The sequence below is a fragment of the Dicentrarchus labrax genome, unplaced genomic scaffold (genome assembly GCF_905237075.1).
Source record: "Dicentrarchus labrax unplaced genomic scaffold, dlabrax2021, whole genome shotgun sequence".
NCBI classification, from domain to species: domain Eukaryota; kingdom Metazoa; phylum Chordata; class Actinopteri; family Moronidae; genus Dicentrarchus; species Dicentrarchus labrax.
The window spans coordinates 20,633,528-20,654,538 of record NW_026136707.1 but is presented as its reverse complement, the minus strand read 5'-3'; the positions used below and the strand labels follow the sequence as shown (position 1 = coordinate 20,654,538).

At 40.0% G+C, this 21,011-nt stretch overlaps 1 protein-coding gene across 2 annotated transcripts in view; it reads left to right on the top strand.

Moving 5' to 3' along the window:
• Nucleotides 1-21,011, top strand: part of LOC127367151 (myelin basic protein) — a 53,528-nt gene that overhangs the window by 25,434 nt on the left and 7,083 nt on the right. For both annotated transcript variants that reach the window (XM_051406749.1, XM_051406750.1), the window contains exon 3: nt 3,531-3,606. In XM_051406749.1, the coding sequence (XP_051262709.1) occupies nt 3,531-3,606 (76 nt within the window). The remainder of the gene's footprint in view (nt 1-3,530; nt 3,607-21,011) is intronic.

The window sequence follows — 21,011 nt, the reverse complement described above, 5'->3', positions numbered from 1 at the left end:
ACACACACACACACACACACACACACACACACACACACACACACACACACACACACACACACACACACACACAGACCATTGTGTTAATGATGAGGGACAGATACAGTGGAGGAGAGTACTGTAATAATTTGTGTTGCTACAACCTAATGGGATTTGTTTTAAAGATGTACTATACTGTGTACATGTGATCAAATTGTTACTCAGGGATCTGTTTTTGTGTTAGCACAGAACTCACAGAGTCTCACACTGCCAAGCTGGCATATTCCTGCAACGGGCTGAGGTTATTCCCCCGACTATATCGGTATATCGGTGACTTGAAAAAATCATAGATAAATTACAACGTCTTTGTTCACTAATAAGTCCCTCAGGATGGAGCAGCAGTTAACAGTTATTGTATGGATCATTGTGATAATGAATATAATTGCCCAGTATTACGCACAGAAAATGGAATCACCATAGGGTCTTCAACGTGTCCAACAATAATAAGCTCCCTCTGAAGAAGTCTCACCACAGGTTTCTCTAACTGTCAGGGAGTTAGGACCGGGAGAGTGAACGTGATTGGCCATGATTGTCCCTGTCTATACCCCAGGCGTGCCCCTGATGCACTGGGCAGGGTGCACTTGTCTGGGGCAAAGATTCCCTAAATGGATGCCTAAAATAATCATCAGATTAAAAAAAGAGAGCAAAACGCTGTTTGTATTTTAACAGTTTCATTTATGTCAAGGTACAAATTGTTTTTTCTTTTTAATTTTTAAACAGCCCCAAAAGCCCATTACTTGCAGATTTAGTCCCATGAGTTGCCACAGCATCTAAAGCTATCAGTTCAACAAACATCCGATCACCAGCTGCTCAGCTGGAATGTGGATTTGTTGTTTGCATTGCTAATTTTCTACCCTTACAAAAAGTGCAAGGCTTAAGAGAGAGAAAAGACAGCTATGTCTGTGCGTGGGTGTGCAAAAATCAGACAGAATCTAACAAAGATTCAGTGTTGAGTGCATTAATGATGGAAAACAATGTTGATGTTCCAGGCAGTAGGAATGCAATGATAATGTAAGATTTTTAATGCACAAAAATCCCAGTGGGATTTGTTTTCTCCCTCTGCCTTACTTTTGCTGTGTCTGCCTGTTGTTAAAAAAAACTTTAAAATCATTGGTTGGGGGACTTTGTACTAGCCAGACACGTTTTGGTCCATCATTTTCATTATCTCAGATGACACAGGTCATGGCTTGTATTTATCTCCTTAAAATCCTTCACTTGACCCTAACTTGCATGCTTAAATCAAATTTCAGAAAAAGAAATGAACACAAAATCTGCAAAGAATCATCGGTTATGAGGAGCAGAACGTGGGCATAAGCAACATGTAGAATTCCAAACTGGGAAGTTTTAATGATTTGCATTTGAGTTGAAAATCAGATATGTTACACCACTGTTTCACTCTTTTTGCATTCATCAGTCAGTACACATATAAAACTGGCATTAATGTTTATAGCAGAAGCAGAATTTCTTCCCTGCCCCAGTCTGGTTTTCTTTTTACTGTCATTTCAGCCAATGTCCTATTATTTCATTCATATTTATTTGATTTATTTGATAGATTCCTTCTAAATGTATTTGATTGCTGTGGATTTCACATGGGTTCACATTGCTACTGATGATATAAGGATTTTATACAAATAAAACAAACCTATTTAAAAATGTACATTTTTAATGTACAGATGTCTGTGGCCCTTCTTGCTCTGAACATCTGATTAATCATCTCATCACTTGAGAGCCCTTACATTTTCCTCCCACACTTTGATATAAGTAGGGATGAGTTGCTTGATAAACGTCTTATCGTTCAAACTCAGCGAAGAACTCTTTTCCACTCTGTTGGTTCTTCACTGTTCTTAAGTGTAATTCGTACAAATTTGATTAAGACCCATATTTATCAAACTAACGGCAATCAATAACACCCTTTATTATATATTTATTGAAAGTTTATTGCCATATGTCATCAGATTTTGATTCAAATGTTGCTAAATCCTGACTTTCGATGCGTTATCAAGCTCTTTGATAATATGAATTTGTTTCTCTGTAATTATGTCCAGCATCAAACCTGTTCAAATAAGAATCTCTTCAGATCAAACCGAATTTCCATAATTTGTTTACGTAATTGAACGGACAAAGGAAATTTGAACAGCGTGGCACTTTGTTGACCTTTTCTGTGATTTGCATTGGTAAGTGCTCGCTCACCATACTCGTCCACCTCCCCTCAGCTCACAGGTCCGTGTCAAAGTGGCACTTCTGGGTACGCTCATTTAATAGGTGCCCACCCTTTTTGAATGCCTGTGTTGATTCCCTATGTTGGCAATCCCACTCGCAAGCAGAAACCAGGGATATAAGTGTACATTGTCATCAGGGAGGAGGAGGGGGGAATCAGTAAGAGGATTTATAAAACTTGAGGATTAACACTTGGAGCCACTAAATAGAAACGGAATCCAACTCTTGTGGTTATGAATAGCTATAGAAAGAAATGAACATGACACAGGGACTTGTGACAGGGGAGATTAATTTGTCTGACCCAGTGACTCAGAAGTGCCAGTACAGGTGCAACAATTCAGCTTGCATAATGTGTAAGTTATGACTTCAGATATTCAAAGTGCCTGAATCAGACCAGAGCTGAGAGTGAGCTGCAGTTGAATCAATACGTCTGTATATCTGAAAACCCTGATAAGACAGGGGTGTGTTGTTTTAATTATAACACCTAATGGTGTCATTTTATCTTTATGTTTCCTCAATATTGGCTCCCCCTCCGCAGTCAGGTGTAGGGACATCAGCAGTAAAGGTTGAGATGTCGTGCTTCAGCCCCAGCTCTGAAGCAAGGCGTTTTTAACAGACAATGGTCTGTGGGAATGTTCACCCCCCCCCCCCCCAGCATCAAATTTCGAACAGCTGTGATCATGATGCAAAACGTTTTGATTAAATCCCAGAATTTGTATCAAGATCTGTGTCAAATCAGTCCCTGAAGGAGAGATGCACAGCTCTTGTCCCAGCTGACACAAGGGACTAGTTAGTCACCGTGCCAGCAGCTATCATCTGGTTGGAATTTACCATTTGCTTGTTTTTGATCGTGTCTTGCTTCATTTTGACACAGTGCTTTCCTTTGAGACATACTAAAAATGCCCATTTAGGATAAATACTTACTCTAATTTAGAAACAACACTGAAATACTGTTGCATGACTTTCCCCAGACTTCCTGCAGATATTACTCACATAAGGATATAAAAAGTGATGAATATAACAATTCAATAGTGCTTTCTTTACATTTGGAATGCTAAATTGTTTGTTTTGAGGCTATAAGACTTACTATAAATTATCAGTAAATTAATAAAGAGCTTTTTTTCCAGCCAACGTGTACATTAAAGCATTCGAGTCTGGGTCTGAGTATCTCTCTGTCAATTCTCTCTCTCTGCGTGTTGGTCTGTGTCTTTGCTCTGTTGCCATGGCACCTCAGCGCCTCACCTCTTCAATCTGTTTTTGTGTTCCTATTAAAGGCTCCGTCACCTGAACCCAAAGAAGCGGAGGCAACAGCAGCAGCAGCAGAACCTGAATCACAAGATGAAGTCTTTGGTAAGGGGTCAAACCACATCATGAATTTGAATTTACATGCACATTGACATTAGGCTTTCCTAAGACCAACTGACATATACAGTACATGTTTTTATCCTTGTAGCTGTTTAAATAATGAACAAAAGAGAGCCGGTAATGAGCATATCCAGGGAAATCCACCATTATTGAGCAGACTAAAGAGTGGGTGCCACTCTCAGAAAGACCATCATTATAATCTCTTCTACTGCCAAAGTGTGACTGACGTTTCCTCAGTTATCAGTATGCAGTTCTGTTAGAATTTCTCCTGTGAAATCTTGTGTTGTTTATAGAACTTATATGTCCACTTGCTAATCAGCAAATGTAGGCTCAGTGCAGAGGAGCAGTGTACGGCAGATCTAAATATGAAATCATATGAATGTAAATTAGTGAGGGTCCAACTGTAAGATTATGATTGATTCTCCAAACTAATCAGCTGAAAAAAAAAGGTTTATCATTGAATTAAATATGGATTTTGTGCTAGGTTCCTGCTGAGGCCTCATAAAGTACTGAAATGTGTTCCCAAGAAATCAGTGAAACCTGGAATGACAGCTTTAAATCCACATTGACGATAGCCCCTTTAACTCTGCTATCTTGACTCAGTATCTGGGTTTATTTTTGGCAAGAATGAAAGGCTTCTGCTTCACAACACTGGCTCGGAAGCTGCTAATCCTGCGGTGTGACATTTGTTTGGAGTGAGCAGCCTGGCTGGTGAAAAGTTAGCAGTTGCCAGTGATGAATAAAACTTAGTGGTTTGTGGAAGGCAACCATTCCTTATAATGATAAAATCTCAGAAGTCAGCGTTCCATGTACCCCAAAGTTTCTTTTCTCACAGTGTTTGCTCTTAGAGAGGTTTCCCCTCAGTCAAATTCATTGTTACGCAGTTGGCGTGTGAGGACAAGGGTTAAAAAGAGCCTTTGTAATACTTCAGCTCAGCAGATGAGGGCAGAGTTTGGTGCACAACAAAGAGGGCATCTGTCAGTTGGCACTAAATTGACTGATTTCAATGCTAAACGCATTGAAATCCTGAGGCCAGATGAAAATTGCAATTGCTGGTGCAAATTTGCTGAATTCTTCTTTTTTTTTAATGAGGCAACAGCCCTGATTTAATTCTAAACAAAGGCAAATCAGGATGGATTTTCTGTTGGGATACATACTGTAACTTAAGCACAGTGCATGCATAATAGATCAAGCAACAGCATATAGAATAAAACAGTAGAAAAGCTTGATCAAGACTTAGCTCTAATTACAAGTTTAAAAGACCCTGCTCATGAAATCCACATCCCCCCAATCGTCCTTTGTTTTATAAACGTGAACATAGTCGGACTGGCCATTGGGAGCACCGGGTGAACTCTGTGGGCCGCTTGAGCAGCCCGTTATACAAAAACAAGAAAGAGAGAGATGCATCAGCCCACTTTGATTATGCACCAGCCCACATCCTCCTCCTCAAGATCCTCAGTACCGGTTCAGCTGGTAGTCAGGGTTTTGCAGCTGAAGCCGTAAGACAGAGGAAGATAGGGATAAGATAAGCAAAAAGTGCCACTTTTTGTGAACTGACCAGTCACAGCCTGGAGGGGTTGGGACAGTGCTGCAGTAAACTTTAAAATGTTGAACTATTCACAAATGCTTATGATTATAAGTTAGTACATAGCATTCACAAATTAAAGACTCACCACAATTCTAGAGCATTTATGATCCTTAAGGATTTATGATGAAGGAACAAAGTGCTGTATTGTCCAACTGAAATTAATATTATACATAAGTGGTAGGATATATGATGACTATTATATGAAATTCTAATGCTTATACTAACATATTATTAATATATTCATATTTAACTCTTTATGTAATGTTAATATATATTAGTATAATACTAATACACTCATTTATACTAGTTACTCTTCCATGTTGTGGATATCTGCAGTGGGCAGTAGATTTAGCCAGAGCCTGGATGCCAGTGCCATTAGGTGCTCCTTCTAGTCGGCTTCCTCCCAAGAGCAACAAGTTCCCCTTGTTCTATTTTACATCTATTTTGCTATTTTGGAAGTTATTGTTATAAATATTGTTCAGTAATCTTGTTGACATAAAGTGTGGCGTGGGTTGAGTGGGCCTCTCGAGGCTCAAAAAGTCGAGGGCAGTTTTTCGTTCCCGGTCCGTCGCTGACTGTGAATGAAACCATTACTGTCTCTGAGGCTTCCTGTTGGCTCTTGTCAACTCTGATGATAGGAGCTGAGTGAAGATGCAGCCTCAGGCACCTCCTGGGGTGAAGGAAATTATTTTTTTCCCTCACATACAGTATGTGCTGTGGCCCAGAGCCAAACCGTCTTACAGTGTGTTGGCTTCTTGCAGCTGGCACTTTTCAGTATGCCAGAAACGTAATCACGCAAAGTAATGAGGAGAGGTATAAGTTTGGGAGAGGGGAAGTTGGTTGATGGTTTTGCAGGAGAATAAACCACATTTGTCCAGGAAGAGCATAGGATATAGGGAACGGAAGACAAGTGCAGCCTGTTTTCTCCCGTCTGTGTCAGTCTCAATTGTTTTTAGGGTGAGCTGAGGTGAAATGCAAGAGAGGGGGAGGATTTGGCCATCTGTACTGACTGAAGTAGCTACAGCACAAGAGATGATGGTTAACTTGTAACCGCTTTTGAGGCATTTTTGGATGGACTATATAAAGTATCTTTCAGTTGCCAATTTGAGCATTGAAACATGCAAAACATTACAATGATTCCCTTCTTCAAGACCTTTCTTCTTCACAGGGCAGAATTGCCTTCGGGCCATCACAGGCAGATAAAATGCCAGCTCATCTCAGTCCTTTTGCTACCACTATCACCACCACTACCGCTGCTTTTACCACTACCATTACTCAGGATTGCCAGCTTTCTACTGCCAGCTAGAGTGAGATTCTGTTTGTTTTGTTTCATTTTGTTTCATGTCTTTGAAGGGACAAAAGTTCATCTCTGTGAGGCATGAACTCCCAGAATACCCCAAATATAATAGAATAATACAATAAACACAATTATACCCCAAATTATTAATATACAATGGGCTGGGTACCAAACTTCCATACTTTTATGGCACTGATCAAATTGCGTCAATACTACAAAGGGGCCAGAAAAATGTGATCGGAACATCCCTATTATTTATATTTTTGTAGCCTGCAGCTTAAAAAGACCAACAGAGTGGTAAGGTTTATTTTCCAGATAAATATTCTAGCTGATTGCATCACAAATGTTCAGACAGGTAGTTAGTAGCTACCTCAGTAGCTGTCGAGTGAATGACCATCATGGCAGATAGTGAGCAGTAGAATGTTCTAGTTAATCTTTTAAGCATGTCATAATATTGGTCCAAGTGTATTACCTTAAAGGCCTGCTTGTTCGGTTAAGCTACCAACCAAATGGAAGCGCTGTCAACAGTATATTTTAAGGTTAACAGTCAGATATCAAAACCTTTACGTTGTCAGATGTGGCTTACCAGCTTATTGGTATTAATATAAGTGGACATGTATGTGGCTATCAATAAATATAACAGCCCTTTTTCATTTCATAGTTAAAAATAATTGAGTAGCTTATGTCATGTGTTACACTGAACTCACAGTCCTAATAAATGTCAGCTAAATGGGTCGATTTCTTCGTGGAAAAACAAGCTTAATTGTTTGATTGTTTAATATGTTTAAAAAGAAATTGAAGTAAAAAAGAACCGTGGGAGGAGGTCATTTGCAGCAAGCCACTGCATCAGTTTCATTTTTCAGATTATTATGAAGAAACAAAAATGAGTGTGCTTGTTCAGTACCACAGTAAATAAACACCAATACAGGCCTGGAGTTTTGTTCAGCTCTAACTGCTACACCTACACTGTTTTTACTATTGCATCTGCCACTGTTCTACTACTACTATTAGTACTACTACTACTACAATCAACCAAGGCCCCCCATAAAGAAGCCCATAAGGTCATACCTTACTTACCTCTTCCCCTTTTTGTAAATAATGTAATTCTACAGTTTTATACTGATTTAAAACTCACTATAGTATTCTGTATGGCAAGATTTCTGCTCTGGTGGCATGTTGTTCCTACTGGTACCCCTTGAAGCGACCTGACCTTTTTTTTTTCTTTCTTTTTGATATCCTCCTTTGCCTGATGAAGATCTAGTACTAAAACTTAGCAAATAAATGTAGTATTGCAAGTTAGACAGTATGTAGATTTTTGTAACTGTTTTACCTTTTGGTTTTTCAAAATGTAAAATTTTATGATGAATTTAATTTGACATAAATGAGCCGGTTATATAAGTTGCAAAATACCTTTGAGGTATTTTGTATTACCAGTGGGATTTTTATATTTTTTTATTGGTACAATCTAGGGCTACACTGCTGCAAAATGAGAAAAAATGAATTGAGTGCATTAGATGCATTAAGGCCAATCTTGCGTGTTCTTCTAATTTCTTTATTCACTGCAGGTGTGCACCGAGATGGACTCCTACAACTGGACACAACTTGTATTTAGTTTGTTGTTTGGACTTAGCTGATAAACCACGATGCCAGCATGCAGATCACTGTGTGGATTATTGCATTGCATGGCCTGCTGTGTGACATTTTGCAGAATTAAACCAGTTATACCAGGCTGGGTTTGGTAATCCTGATGTGTGTGTTTTATAAATATTCTGCCTATTCTGTTCAGTTTTGGCTGCTGCAGTAACACCTGTGACTGGCATACAAATCGCTTCCCTATAATGCAGAGAGAGACAAAACACACAGTCACTATCATATAATACCTAATAATACTAATAATAATAATAATAATATTATTATGTGAGAAAAAAACAAACAAACTGTTGAGTAGCTACGAAAGAGCGTATGTTACAATTATACAATATGATAAATTAATGCTAGGTACACCGCGATACAAAGTTCAAATACAGCAGACAAAAATCAAAAGTTAGTATATTTTAATAATGATGTTACAAATTACATGCTAGAAAGTGGTACTTTAAGTTGCTGTATTTTTAGATCAATGTTAGTTACTGAACTGTACCACAGTCCAGTCCAGACAAATATGTAATAAAGTAATAATACTTAAAATGATAAACTGTGAACTGGTGTTGTGGTTTTGTTATACTACTACATACTTTTGATGATTTCCATATTTTTCCCATACTGTGTTTATGAACAATATATAGTAATATATTATTGATTATATTATTCAGTGACTGGGGAAGAGCGCACACAATGGATGGCTGCACCAAAGACTGATTTTCAAAGAAAGGTCAATATTGACCTAATATTATGCAAAACCAATTTCTCTGTGTATGTGTGTACGTGTGTACGTGCGTGCATGCATGATTGAATTTGTGTGTGTCCATATTGATGTCGTGTCACGGCAGCTTGTTTGAGTATGAAATCATGCCTCCATGTACAGAGGGACACTTACCAGATAGCTACCACTGTGACTATCTGCTGTTCTCAGTAATACTTTATTATCAGCAGGAAAGTTATACCTGGCAGAGGCTTCGTCAGATTGATCTGTTAGTTACTCGATACTCTCCCTCTTCTGTACCTAATTAATGTCCCATGTGTTTAACACTTGTCATTGATCAGCATGGAGCAGACTTAGAGGATCCACCACTGACACAAGTGATACTTCAAAGAAGCCACCCACACAACACACAGTTTTGTTACTTTTAGCCTTTAGGGATGACATAGTTGCCGGGCACAGAAATTAAATTATCTAACATACAGTAGGTTATTTTACTACTAACCAGGCTTTCTTATTGCTTCAGTGATTTAAGGGCTTGGCCTCTGAATCACCCGTGATGAAACGCTATTATATTCTTGCACTGGTCTCTTGGTCGACCTCAGCTTCCTCACACAGATGCTTCTGGCAGCTCATGATGAGAACAGGAATGCATTAGGATGCAGGGGTAAGTGGCGATCTATTTAAAATGGGAGCTCGCAGGCTAGAACGTGATCCGACTGCCACGCTCACTCAGGTTTTTCTAAGGAGTTTTGCTTCAAAGCGAACATTACTGAGCTGAACCATTAAGACGAATAATTAGCTTGATTTCAGATTGATTAATCTGGTAAATGAAGACAGTGTGCAAGGTGACTAAAAGCTTAGAAATTGAACTTAAAGAGCACTTTGTCTTAATTAGGATTTGTTAGAGGGTAAGTGGAAATCAAAAGCTCAATCACAGTGTGTATTTTGTGATAGTTATTTGTCAAAAAGCTGCTTCAGAGTGCCACAGTGTAGATTCCGCTTTGATGCTTAATGTTTAACTGGTTCTGTGCTCATACAGCGCTGCTTTCTGTTAAAAATCCCATTTTCTTATCAGTTTCTAAGTCTTACTGAGGGAACACGGCTGTTAGGATACATTTAAAACCTTCCTCTTACCTGTGCACCAAGGCTGAAATAATTAAGCCCCATTAGGTTGATTCAGGGTGCGGGGCAAAAGAAAATAAAAGGAATTTCCACCAAATTGGTACGGTGTGAGTGGTTTATGACGACCAGGTTAGCTGTTCTTTATTGGGGCCTGTTTTGGTGTAGTTGTCATCAGCAGGCGTCATGACTCATCCAGGCTTGTCCAGCGTCTGGGGATGTCTCCATGCAGCACTTCCTGTTTGCACTGCTTTTCCACTGAAGGGCAAACACCACCTTTTAGCTGTGCGGCTGTTAAAAGCCCATTATGGCTCCATTACCTGGCCCTGTCTGCAGAAGGCCCCCGCTCAGCAAAACAGACCCCCTCTATCTGCCTGTTCCGTCCTGACTCTGTCTGGGTCACCGTTTCTTCATCCTCACAGGGTGAACTGAGGAGAAAAGAACAGCAGTTATAGATAGAAACCCAAGAGAGCCAGAAAAGAAGTGGGATGGACTAATCCGTGGTTGCCTGACCAGCCATTTTAGGGCAAGGTAGCTTAAAGGGCCACATGGGTAGTTTTGCATGTTTTATCCCATTACTGTAAGAAGGACATGTAAGAAGATTTTTTTTTTTTAACCTATAAAGACCTGGGAGTTCTTTCACTCAGGGGAGAAGACAGGATTAAATGAAATAGTGTCAAGTTAAATAGATGCTTTTTTGGAATAAAGTTGTAATATTGGTTTCACATCAAATAAGCAGAGTGCATACGTTGCCTGAGGTAGCCATATGAAGCAGCTGCCTAGAATGCTACAGACTACATCAGAATCATAATATAACTTTTCTTACCGCACTGCGTTTATGTGACATAAAACGCTGAAAGAGACATCAACAGTGGTTGGTAACACTGTGCAGGATCACCCAGTTCAGTTATTTCGTAAAGGACCAGTGTGTAGGATTTACTGGCATCTAGTAGTGTAGTTGCAGATTGCAACTCCCTTACTCCCTTCCGAGCATGTAGAGGAGAAACTACGGTGGCCGCAGAACTCGAGCCAGTATCTGTTCTGGGCTACTGTAGAAACACGGCGGTAAGACTCCGTAAGAATATAGAATCCTCTTAAATGTTACACTGGACCTTTTTAATGAAGCTTCAAATGTCAGAGGATACTTCATTAAAGGGTTGGCAGGAATGTGAAACCTTTGTGAAATGTAGATAAGTGGGTTATAACTTGTAAAAGGACCGACACCAATTTAAGTTGTAAGGCTGTTAGGTTCATACAGAAGAGAAAACAAGGATGCAAGTGTAAGGAGGGTTTGGCTCTTTCTCTGTAGCACAGACCAAGATTGGCCTTTCTTGTAATTAGTTTGTTTTTGTGATTCGGTCTCCTCCTACCCCCACACTCATCAAGAGGACTTTAATGACATGGATCAATATGGGTTACCTAAGCTCTCATATTGTAGGTCAATCTATTCTTATGCAAAGAAGTTGTTTGTATAGACAACAATAAGTTTTTAAAGTCAGGTACTAGAGGACCTGTGGCAAGACAGTAGCAAAGTATAATTTAATTTAAGAAAAAATCTCAGCACACAAAGGCTAATTCCTTTTTTCATATTGTTGTTAAGCTCTGCACATTTAAATCCTCCCTGTATCAAGTAATGCTTCACGGGGAAGAGAGGAGGAAAGCTAGAGACCAGATAAACACTGCATTCAGTCAGCAGTGACCACTTCTGAGTGAGCCCAGAGGGGATCTTCTTTTCCCTCATATTACATTGTCTGTGCAAAGGAACTGCACACTGTCTGTGAAGAAATAATTCAGTTTGCTGCTGAAAACTTTGTTTGTGGAAGTTTGTGTGATGAGGCTGCTGGGAAAGCTGATGCAATACTCTCTGGCTGTAACAGCGGCTTAGTCCTCCACCAAGTAACTAATTAATAATGGACGAAATGCATATAATTAATAGTGGGTATGGGATTATTCAGACACAAAAGAAAATAGTATGTGTATAGATAGATCATATTAAATGATCTTGTGTTAATGATAGAAGAGTGCAATTTATTTACTGTTCTTTACAGACTCAGAATATTTTGAAAGGCACAATACTGTTTTCATAGCTCATCAATACCAAAAGCTTTCCTCATTTTTACAACCTCTGCTGCTTTTCAGTTTCCTCTCCATTCAAAAATCATTACTAGAATTCTCTTTGTTCTCTTACTACATTCATGATACTTGAAGATCTTTATCCTGTCTTCAAAAGGCCCCAGTCAGAAATAAGCAATGCTTCAGAAATGCCAATATTGTTATATCTGTTATTGTTGTTAAGCTCTATTTGAACTAATGCTCAACATTTCTCACATCATTTCATCCTAATTAGATTTAATTTAACTCTGTACCACATTTAAACCCAGTCCATGTTTGGCAGTGCCACAGGATGAAGGCACAGTTGTGGTCAGTGTTCATTCAACTGAAAACCTGAAACTGAAAATAACTAACTGGACTAGAGGGAATAAATAAAAATACATAAAAAATAAAAAAAAACCTAATGAATAAAATAAAGATAATAAAAACGCATGAGGTTAGATCTTGGTTATTTAATGTTCTAATCCGAAAGATTTCAGCCATCATTTGGCAGTTGGTGTTAATGACAAGTGCATTTTAAAAATACAGGCCCCAGAGTTCACTTTAAAATCACACATACCGGTACATTACTGGAGTCAGCAGAAACGTCTTTAGCGACTAATGCAACAAAGGAAGCACAACTCATGTATCCGTTTACAGCTCACCCAAACAAACCGCTGATGAAGAAGCTAAGAAAAAATGGTACAGTAGTACTTAACTTATGATCGAATAGGCCCTGTGCAGTACGTGAAATGCACACATGCATCAGGTTCCCCCTCTATATGTTCTGAGTTTTTGAGTCTTTTTAATGTACATACTTATTGTTGAGTTTGTGTTTTGTGCTGTCTCTTGTGTATTTGTTGAGCTTGGGCTACAAATGTTGTGTGTCTTTTGTCTATGCTGCATACTTGCCCCTACTGCACATATCATTTCCTGTTTAAATCCTGCACGGTAAAGGTGGACTCTACCAGCAACAATGACGATTATCATATAGAGAGACAATTTCACAATGCAAATACATTAAATGGCTTTTTGGCTAAATATTCTTATATTCAAGTGATTATAAACTAAGGAAAAGATACCTGTGAATATTCTATTCAATTTCTGCCAATAGATACTCCTAAATGTTACACACTGTACCTTTAATCCAAATCAGACTGTGCTGTTACACTGCACAGTTTGTGGGTCTTATGTGTGCTTTTGTATGTTCCCTTTAATGTCTTTTTTGTAACATATAGTTATGTCATTGTGTTGCTGTTGTCTCTGCTTATGTGATTTTGTCCGCACTCATATGGTCATGTCATTGTTTTATTATTTTTCTATGCTGATGTGCTTTTGTTTGTTTTGTTCAGACATCAACCTGCCAGGGACTGCAGTTGAAATAAGCCTGTATGGCTACATCTGCCACATTTACTACAACACCCAATATCATTGGCTAATACAGGGGTTTAATCAGAATTCTGAGCATTTTCTGCACGTAGTTTCACTCTGCACCTCCCTGACAGCAACAGAGATAACTGGATGCTCTTCCTATATCAAAAGAGGCTCCACATTTATACAATATAACAGCATTTGATAAAAAAATAAACCCAGAAAAAGCAAGCGTTGGATAAAGCTATGGACAAAACATGATAACAGACTATCCTCTGAAGATCAGTTTTTATTTCAGATTCATTCCTTCTCAAGGTCACACTTGAGCTTCTATCAAGGAAATTGAATGATATTGGTGTGAGCCAGTTATCACTTATTTCATACACTATGTGCTTCCCCTGTAATTGCTTTAGGGACCTACTGGCTACTCCTGAAATCTGAAGGGTGGAACAGGCTTCTTCAGATTGCATTGATTTAGTCCGAGGCTGGAGGGGTTAGTCAGAGTGCTCTGCTCCGCTACTGGCCGAGAGAGAGCAGGGGGAGGACCCGAGGCTCCCCACCTTCCCGTCCGTTCGTTACTAACTCTGTAGAGAAGCTTCTGAAAACACAGATCAACCCATAATGAAAACAGAATCAGAACATGCTCTTTGGAAATTCGATTTTCCCCTGTGAAGTTTTGTGAATATTTAATATCTGGTTTAGTTTTGAAGGCCAATGAGCTAGATGATGGAGTTCATGCTACATTGCATGTGATGTACACAGCAGGGTTTTTATTTACTGACATGCCTTTCATCTGGCCCGCATAGCTCCCTCTGCTTTCTTCAGTAACGACTGTATTTTCTTCCATATTCTGCTGCCTTCATTGTTTGCTGTAAACAAAGCATGTACTATTTTTTTTTCAGTGGATAAAAGAGTAGAAGGAGTGAACTAAAAAGTTTTATGAATTTTGGCTTCATCAGACACAAATATCCTACAGCTCCAGACAAATATTTTCACAGATTTCACACAAATTGTACAGCTAAATATTTAAAGAGGTCTGTTGTACCCTCATAAAAGCAAAATAATTAGCATCTTTAGAATAATCTTAACTGGCTTGTAGCTCATCCACGCACTCCCTAATTCACGTTGGCTGCAGATTCTCCACATGAGGGAGCTGTTCAGGCAAGCCAATTTTTTTTTGTATAACACATTTTATACACAAAGGCCATTCAAAGTTTTTACATTATGCATTAAAATATAAAAAAATATTAAAACCTTTAGTCAAAGTCGATGGCGAACACGGAAGGTTTTAACCTGAGTTTAAAGGTAGCTAAAGTTTTATTTCCATGTTAAACCAGTTCCAACCTGCCAGTCTGTCCCACTTATACGGAAGGAGAGTCTCTACAGCAGCAGTTTAGACCCGTAGATGGATTTGTCGACAGAATTAATAGCTGCGCCACCTGCAGGCAGTAACTGTTTATTTCTACTGCTGTTTTCTTGTGTCTTTTCCAGTAAGCACAAACCTCCAGTAGGGATTAAACGCAACACAAATGCATTTCAGCTTGTCCATCAGAGAAGTGTTAATTATCTTTTCAGAGCTAACTTGTCTATCAATAAACCTGCATCAAATAATTCTTGTCCGCTTGGGAGCAGCCAAAATAAACTGTAAACACAATATTGACACATTATCACCTTTTTAAAACTTGATGTGGTGAACCTGTTAGCAAACATTTGTTTATTTGCAGATACGAAGCAACATCAGTATTCATTTTCAGTCTCGTTCACATCCACCTGAATGTTGAATGTTAAGTCCAAGATTCACTCTTCCTTTTAGAGCTGGTCTGGTCTCCTCGATCCCCTGACAGATCTATCCAGCACTTTATCAGCTAAATGCGGCAGGTTCGCCAGCTAGTCTCTAACTATGTCTGCCTGGTTCTGGACAGGTAGCCAGTCTGCTTATTAGAGCTCATTTTTCTAATTTCTCTAAATTACTTGTATATATGATGTATCTCATTTAACATATGGAAGCTTTCAGACGAGCACAAGCCATGGTGTAGAATGTCAAAATAAGCAGGAACATATTACTTACTGTATATCCTCTCTACCGTCTGCCACCATTCATTTGCCTTCTACTACACCCTGAAAATCCATCTGTCATTTTAGCATCTGCACTGAAATGGCGGCAGGGTGTGCTGTATATTGTCACTGAGACTGTGCAAGCACTGCTGACTGTGCATGCAACACAGTATTGAGAGTATATATGAGTTTGTACCTCTGCTGTGCACTTGTCAGCTGTACACATATAAAAGTGCAGTGGCTCAGTCATTTGTCTCTGTGGCGGAGGCTGACACTAGCTGGTACGGGCCCTGGCACTGCCAACACGAAGCACCTCCTCTCCTCCCCCCTCAAAAGCTCTGATTGTTAAAGGGCAGCATCCATCACTGGACCAGTGTTCTTTGGTTTGACACCATTGTTTAGATTCTCCCTTTCTGTCCCCTCTCACCTCGCTTTCTCGCCTCCGATCTCTTACACTTTCTTTAAGGTTTTTTCTTTGTCTCTCAGATGGATGAATGCATCTCAAGAGCTTCAACATGTGCTGCATGCAAATTTTTTCTTATGATCCTTCTTGTTATGATTTATACGGGCCTGTTCATTCGCTTGGGCCTGCAGCTTTTCCTAATTGATTTCGTGAAGACACACACCATCTATCTGTGATCTATCTTTGCATTCTGCGTCTGTGTGTTTGTGTGCCACGTTGTAAGAGATTGTGCCTCAGTGTTGCCATGAGTTCAGGAGGCCACGTCATCTGGCCTCGACCATCTGGCAGGACAATCACTGAGTGTGTACGTGTGTTAGCAGCTGGGTCTGTGGCTACAAGAGTCCAAGGGGAGGGGGAGATGGCTAACTGAGGGAGCACAAAAGTACTACCCTAGCTACTGCATCCCATATGTCAGACAAGATGAACTGGAGTCCTTTCCCCCTCAAAGGAGGACAACAAACTCATTTTAAGTGGAAACATGGCTGTGGGTGAGGGACAAGTATCTGTGGCCGTGTTTAGACATCCTGTGTTTTATCCAGAAACATTCAGATTGTGCGTGGATAGCGTTATGGTAAATAAGAGTTCACACCTGACAATAGACTGTGTCTCAAGTGTGTCTCAGTTGACTGCTTGTCATTGGATTTTACTTCACTGCTCACGTTTGGCATCTGTTTTGGTCCCACAGATAAAATCAAACAGAACGGCAGTCATACTCACCTAACACAGCTGGCAAAGACTGGATGGATGGATGGATGGATGGATAGATGGATAGATAGATAGATAGATAGATAGATAGATAGATAGATAGATAGATAGATAGATGGATGGATGGATGGATGGATGGATGGATGGATGGAGCACACCCAGTAAATATCAAAGCCATTATGTCTGTTTGGTAGCTCGCCTTGGGTCCAAATTAAAAAACCTTGTCTGAGTTGTTTGGCATCGGAGATGAATTTACATCTGCGTCAGAAAGATTTACATTTTCAGCACAGTTGACCAAGTGGTCCTTCAGTGCAATTTCATTCATAATTCATTGCGCAAACTATTGACCAGCAACAAATGCTGTCTGAGCATCTAGATCTCAGTTGCCACAGTTACACTAAACCTTTCCATGTGTTTTGAGCAAATCAGATAGATGTTTAATATCATAAAAGACAAGTGTGAAGTTGTGCCTACCAAGAGTTGTGCTTAGCGAGGGATAAGGAAGGCCGACACAATCGGATTCATGATGTGTCCAACGGAGACGCATTTATGTTGCTAGGTCTAAACCAAAGCCTCTTGAATCCCATCTGGATTTTAACCGGATTCAGGACTCTTGAAATAACAAATGTTATGGGATCGTGCTTCGTCTGTGTTTTTTAGGTGCACCGGTTATAAAGCTCTCTGCTTGTGATCAGATTGCCTGCAGTATCAGTATCCAGCTCAATCCATCCTCCACCAGCTAAATGAAGCTGTCCTATATCAGTGTTTTATTGACAGACATGTCCTCTGGTGCAATATATACCTTTTGTAGCTCCTAGTTTGTGAAAACAGTGGGCCCAATACCATCTCATAGTGTTTGCCAATCGTGATTTTGGTGACATTTTCTGTATTATTTGGAAGATTTGTGTCTAAGGTGCTTGGCAGAACAGAATGTTTCTGACTGTGTTGGGACGTAAAGCTCTCAGGATGAGAGAGATGAACTTTCTTGTGCCAGTGGTCACGCAGAAGAAATCAAAGTGTAATGTCTCAATTGAAGCCTTTGACACAAGGACCCAGCTGGCATACGACTTCAGGACATTAGTCATGTCCACTGCCCTGCTGAAGTGTGTGTATGTATAAATGTGTTTTGGCCTCTCATGCCTCCATGGGTGAGGAAACGTCCCCGAGCACTATACTGATGGCATCAACCCATGCTGAGCTCTATTCTTCTTCTGTGCTGTCCCACTGTCCCACTAGAGACACCCATTCATACCGGCTGCCAATGAAAACCTCATCCTCCACGGACATGTCTGTCATGACAGAGATATAGCAATGTATTACTACACCAGGCTGAACTGACCAGAGTCCAAATTAAGATTCATGAGACAAATATAATTAACCTCAAATCACAGTATAATGTATTACTGGGCTTAATCCAGAGGTTTCAGTGAAATCCCAGCAAGTTGAAGGAATATCTGCAGTATAAAACAGCATAGTGCTGAAATTATGATGATTTACAGGCAGAGAAAAGACAGATAAAAATGATCAACAATGATTCTGATCATCAGTTAATTAAAAAGTTATTTGTCAAGCAGAAATATCAAACATTTGATTGTTTCAAGCGAGAGTTGGCTGCCCTTTTGTGTTTATAAAATATTTATTGTGTAAATAAAAAACAATTGGATTTTGGACTGTTTGTCGGACATAGCAAGCCATTTGAAGATGGGTATATGTATTTTTTTTCACAGATTAAAAATGATTGACAAATAATGATCATCACTTCCAGCCTCAATACAATAAAACATTGTTGCCATTTGGTGTGACCATAGTTTGGACTAACTCATATTACCTTTAAGAATGGTGGCAGACAGACAGATAGTCTGAATATTTTCTTAATATTGTAGAGAATTTAGAACAAGCCACTATGGCACCTGAAATGACTCTATTGATCCACGCCCATCAAGAAAACGAGTGGTATAGAAAGAGGTGTAAAAAAAAAACAAAGAGAAAATAGCTGATGTCCATCAGTAAACAAATCGATGTGAGGCGCTGTTGGTGATCACAGACTTGGGCTCCCATTATTTTTGGTATCGCTGCAAGGTTAGCCTCCCAGGTGCTTGGATAAATACAGAACCTCTGACACCGCTGTGTTCTTTTAGTTTTGCATTTGCCATGCCAAAAAAAAAAAAAGATGTTTTAGCTTGCCTTGCCTTGTGGTACTGCGGTACGGTGGTGTACACCCTTTCTTTTGAATAACATCTTTCCTCTTTTAAAGTTACTGCTCAAAGTGAAGTTCAAAGGTCACGAACATGGCTCGCATTATAAGAAGGGAGTGGTTCTGCTGTAGCTCTTATCTCGTCCAGAAAAATCTCTGGAGGACTAACGTCCTGAATGCCAGATGGGGCTTCAGAGACAGAGAGGGGCTTTTTTCTCGAGGCTTGTGGGTGCTTCAGATCCACCATGAATGCAGCGGCAGAAGGATTTTCGCCCCTGGGTGGGAGGTTTGGTCCGGGTCCACATAGCGATGGGTGTTTTTTCAGAGGAATGCTTCCCGTGCCTCAGTCCCACCACAGTCCTTGTTGTTGTCCCAGAAGCTAGGCTACACATCCTCTTCACACCGAGGAAGAGGAGGAAAAATGAGGAGATTGAGACCCACTCCCTGCATACCTCTTCCCTTCTATGCTGATCTTTCCCCTCTTGCAGGGCGCTGAATTTCTCAGCTGAACAGATCAGACAGAATGTTTTTTGGTGTCTTCACCTAACTATTTAACCTAGATGGTGCGGGAGACAGAGGTGGTGATGGTAATTGTTCTGGGCACAATAATCTGAGACTCCAAGGCAGCAGATTACATCAATTGTCCCCTATAATTTCACTAGAATTATCAGGCCATCTTGGCGCCTTAGTTGTCATAGGGACATTGTCGAGTTGTCATGGTGAATTAATCAAGATGAGGTAACAGGCTATTATCTGGTCACCCTTAGACTGCAATAATGTCTTGGCTAAATGATGACAAGCTAAAAACATATTTTGAATGAGGTCAGTATCTCTTGGCGGTAGTAAAGGCAGGCGCACACAGCGGTATTTGGCAGCAGATTCTGACCTACTGTCTTCTCCTCTGGTGGCTTAAGGACCCATCTGCTAAACCAGTGATGGTCATGCCTGAGAAACGTGTCATTATCTTGGGATTTCAACACATGAATAAATCCTGTATTTGATGAAGGAGGCCAACCAAGTGAAGGCAACACGCTCTCTGCAGACCCCTGCTTCTCTCTGCAGTGTTATGCGTCAGACTCCTGGATAATTGGCCCTTAGTGTTGTTTACAAGTTGTGCTTCTTTTGCATAACCTAATGTCGTGAAGGCCTAAAACAGGGAAAAGAAACATGCAGCATCATATTTGGCCTTATAACCCCCCCTCATCTCTCTCAGTTCTTAACACAGTGACAAAAAGTACGACATGAAAAGCTTCTTCCCTTCTCTTTTAAATATTCTTAAATGTTTTCCAGTGAAAACAGATTGACACTCTGCCACAGTGACATTGAGAGTTTACAGCTGTCCAATGACTTCAAATCACACTGAAAACATTCACTACAGGATTACTCTGAGTTGTCAGGCTGAGCAGCACAAACAATTGCAATTAATGAAAAATTGGTTAGGTGTGCAGAGGATATTATTAAGCTCTGTTAGGTGCTGATTGATTGCCCGTCTGGTGGCAGTTGTTATTAAAATGAAGGGAAGATTGAGTCATGAAGGAAACAAATCAGTGTGTGATTGACTGTAATTTAGACATTGAGCCTCAGCCTGATTTAAAAAGTCAGCACACTGTAACGCAGCTGTCAGCGACCTCGCCGCTGAAGCTCGGTGGCTTCAAAGACTCTACCTGAGCTCAGTTTTGTCAGCTTGGTCAGGAGCTGAACATAATAGTGCAGGCTATACAGAAGAAATGTTTGTAGCAGTAGCAGGGATTTTGAGTGAATGCATCATACATTAGTATATACTTAATAGAAAAAGGCAGCTCTGTGAGGGCATGTGGATCTCCATAAAGCAAAAATAACTCCAACAAACAAACCAGCAAGAACATCTTGTCCTCCCAGCTTCGTTATCCAACATGTAGGCTTGTCATATTACATTAATTGCAGTTCCATGGGCTCGCAAGAAGTCATACACCAAAATACTGTTCCAATTTCCTGCCTCTCCCCATAAAACATACACATGAATCATTCATATACATTTGAGGGACTGAGGACTGGAAACGTACTTACTAGAAAAAGCAGTCCACTTGTTTTCTGTTGTATTTTGCTCATGTAGCTAAAACGTCATGATCTTTCACAAAGACACGTTTGGCTCTGACTTTTCATCAG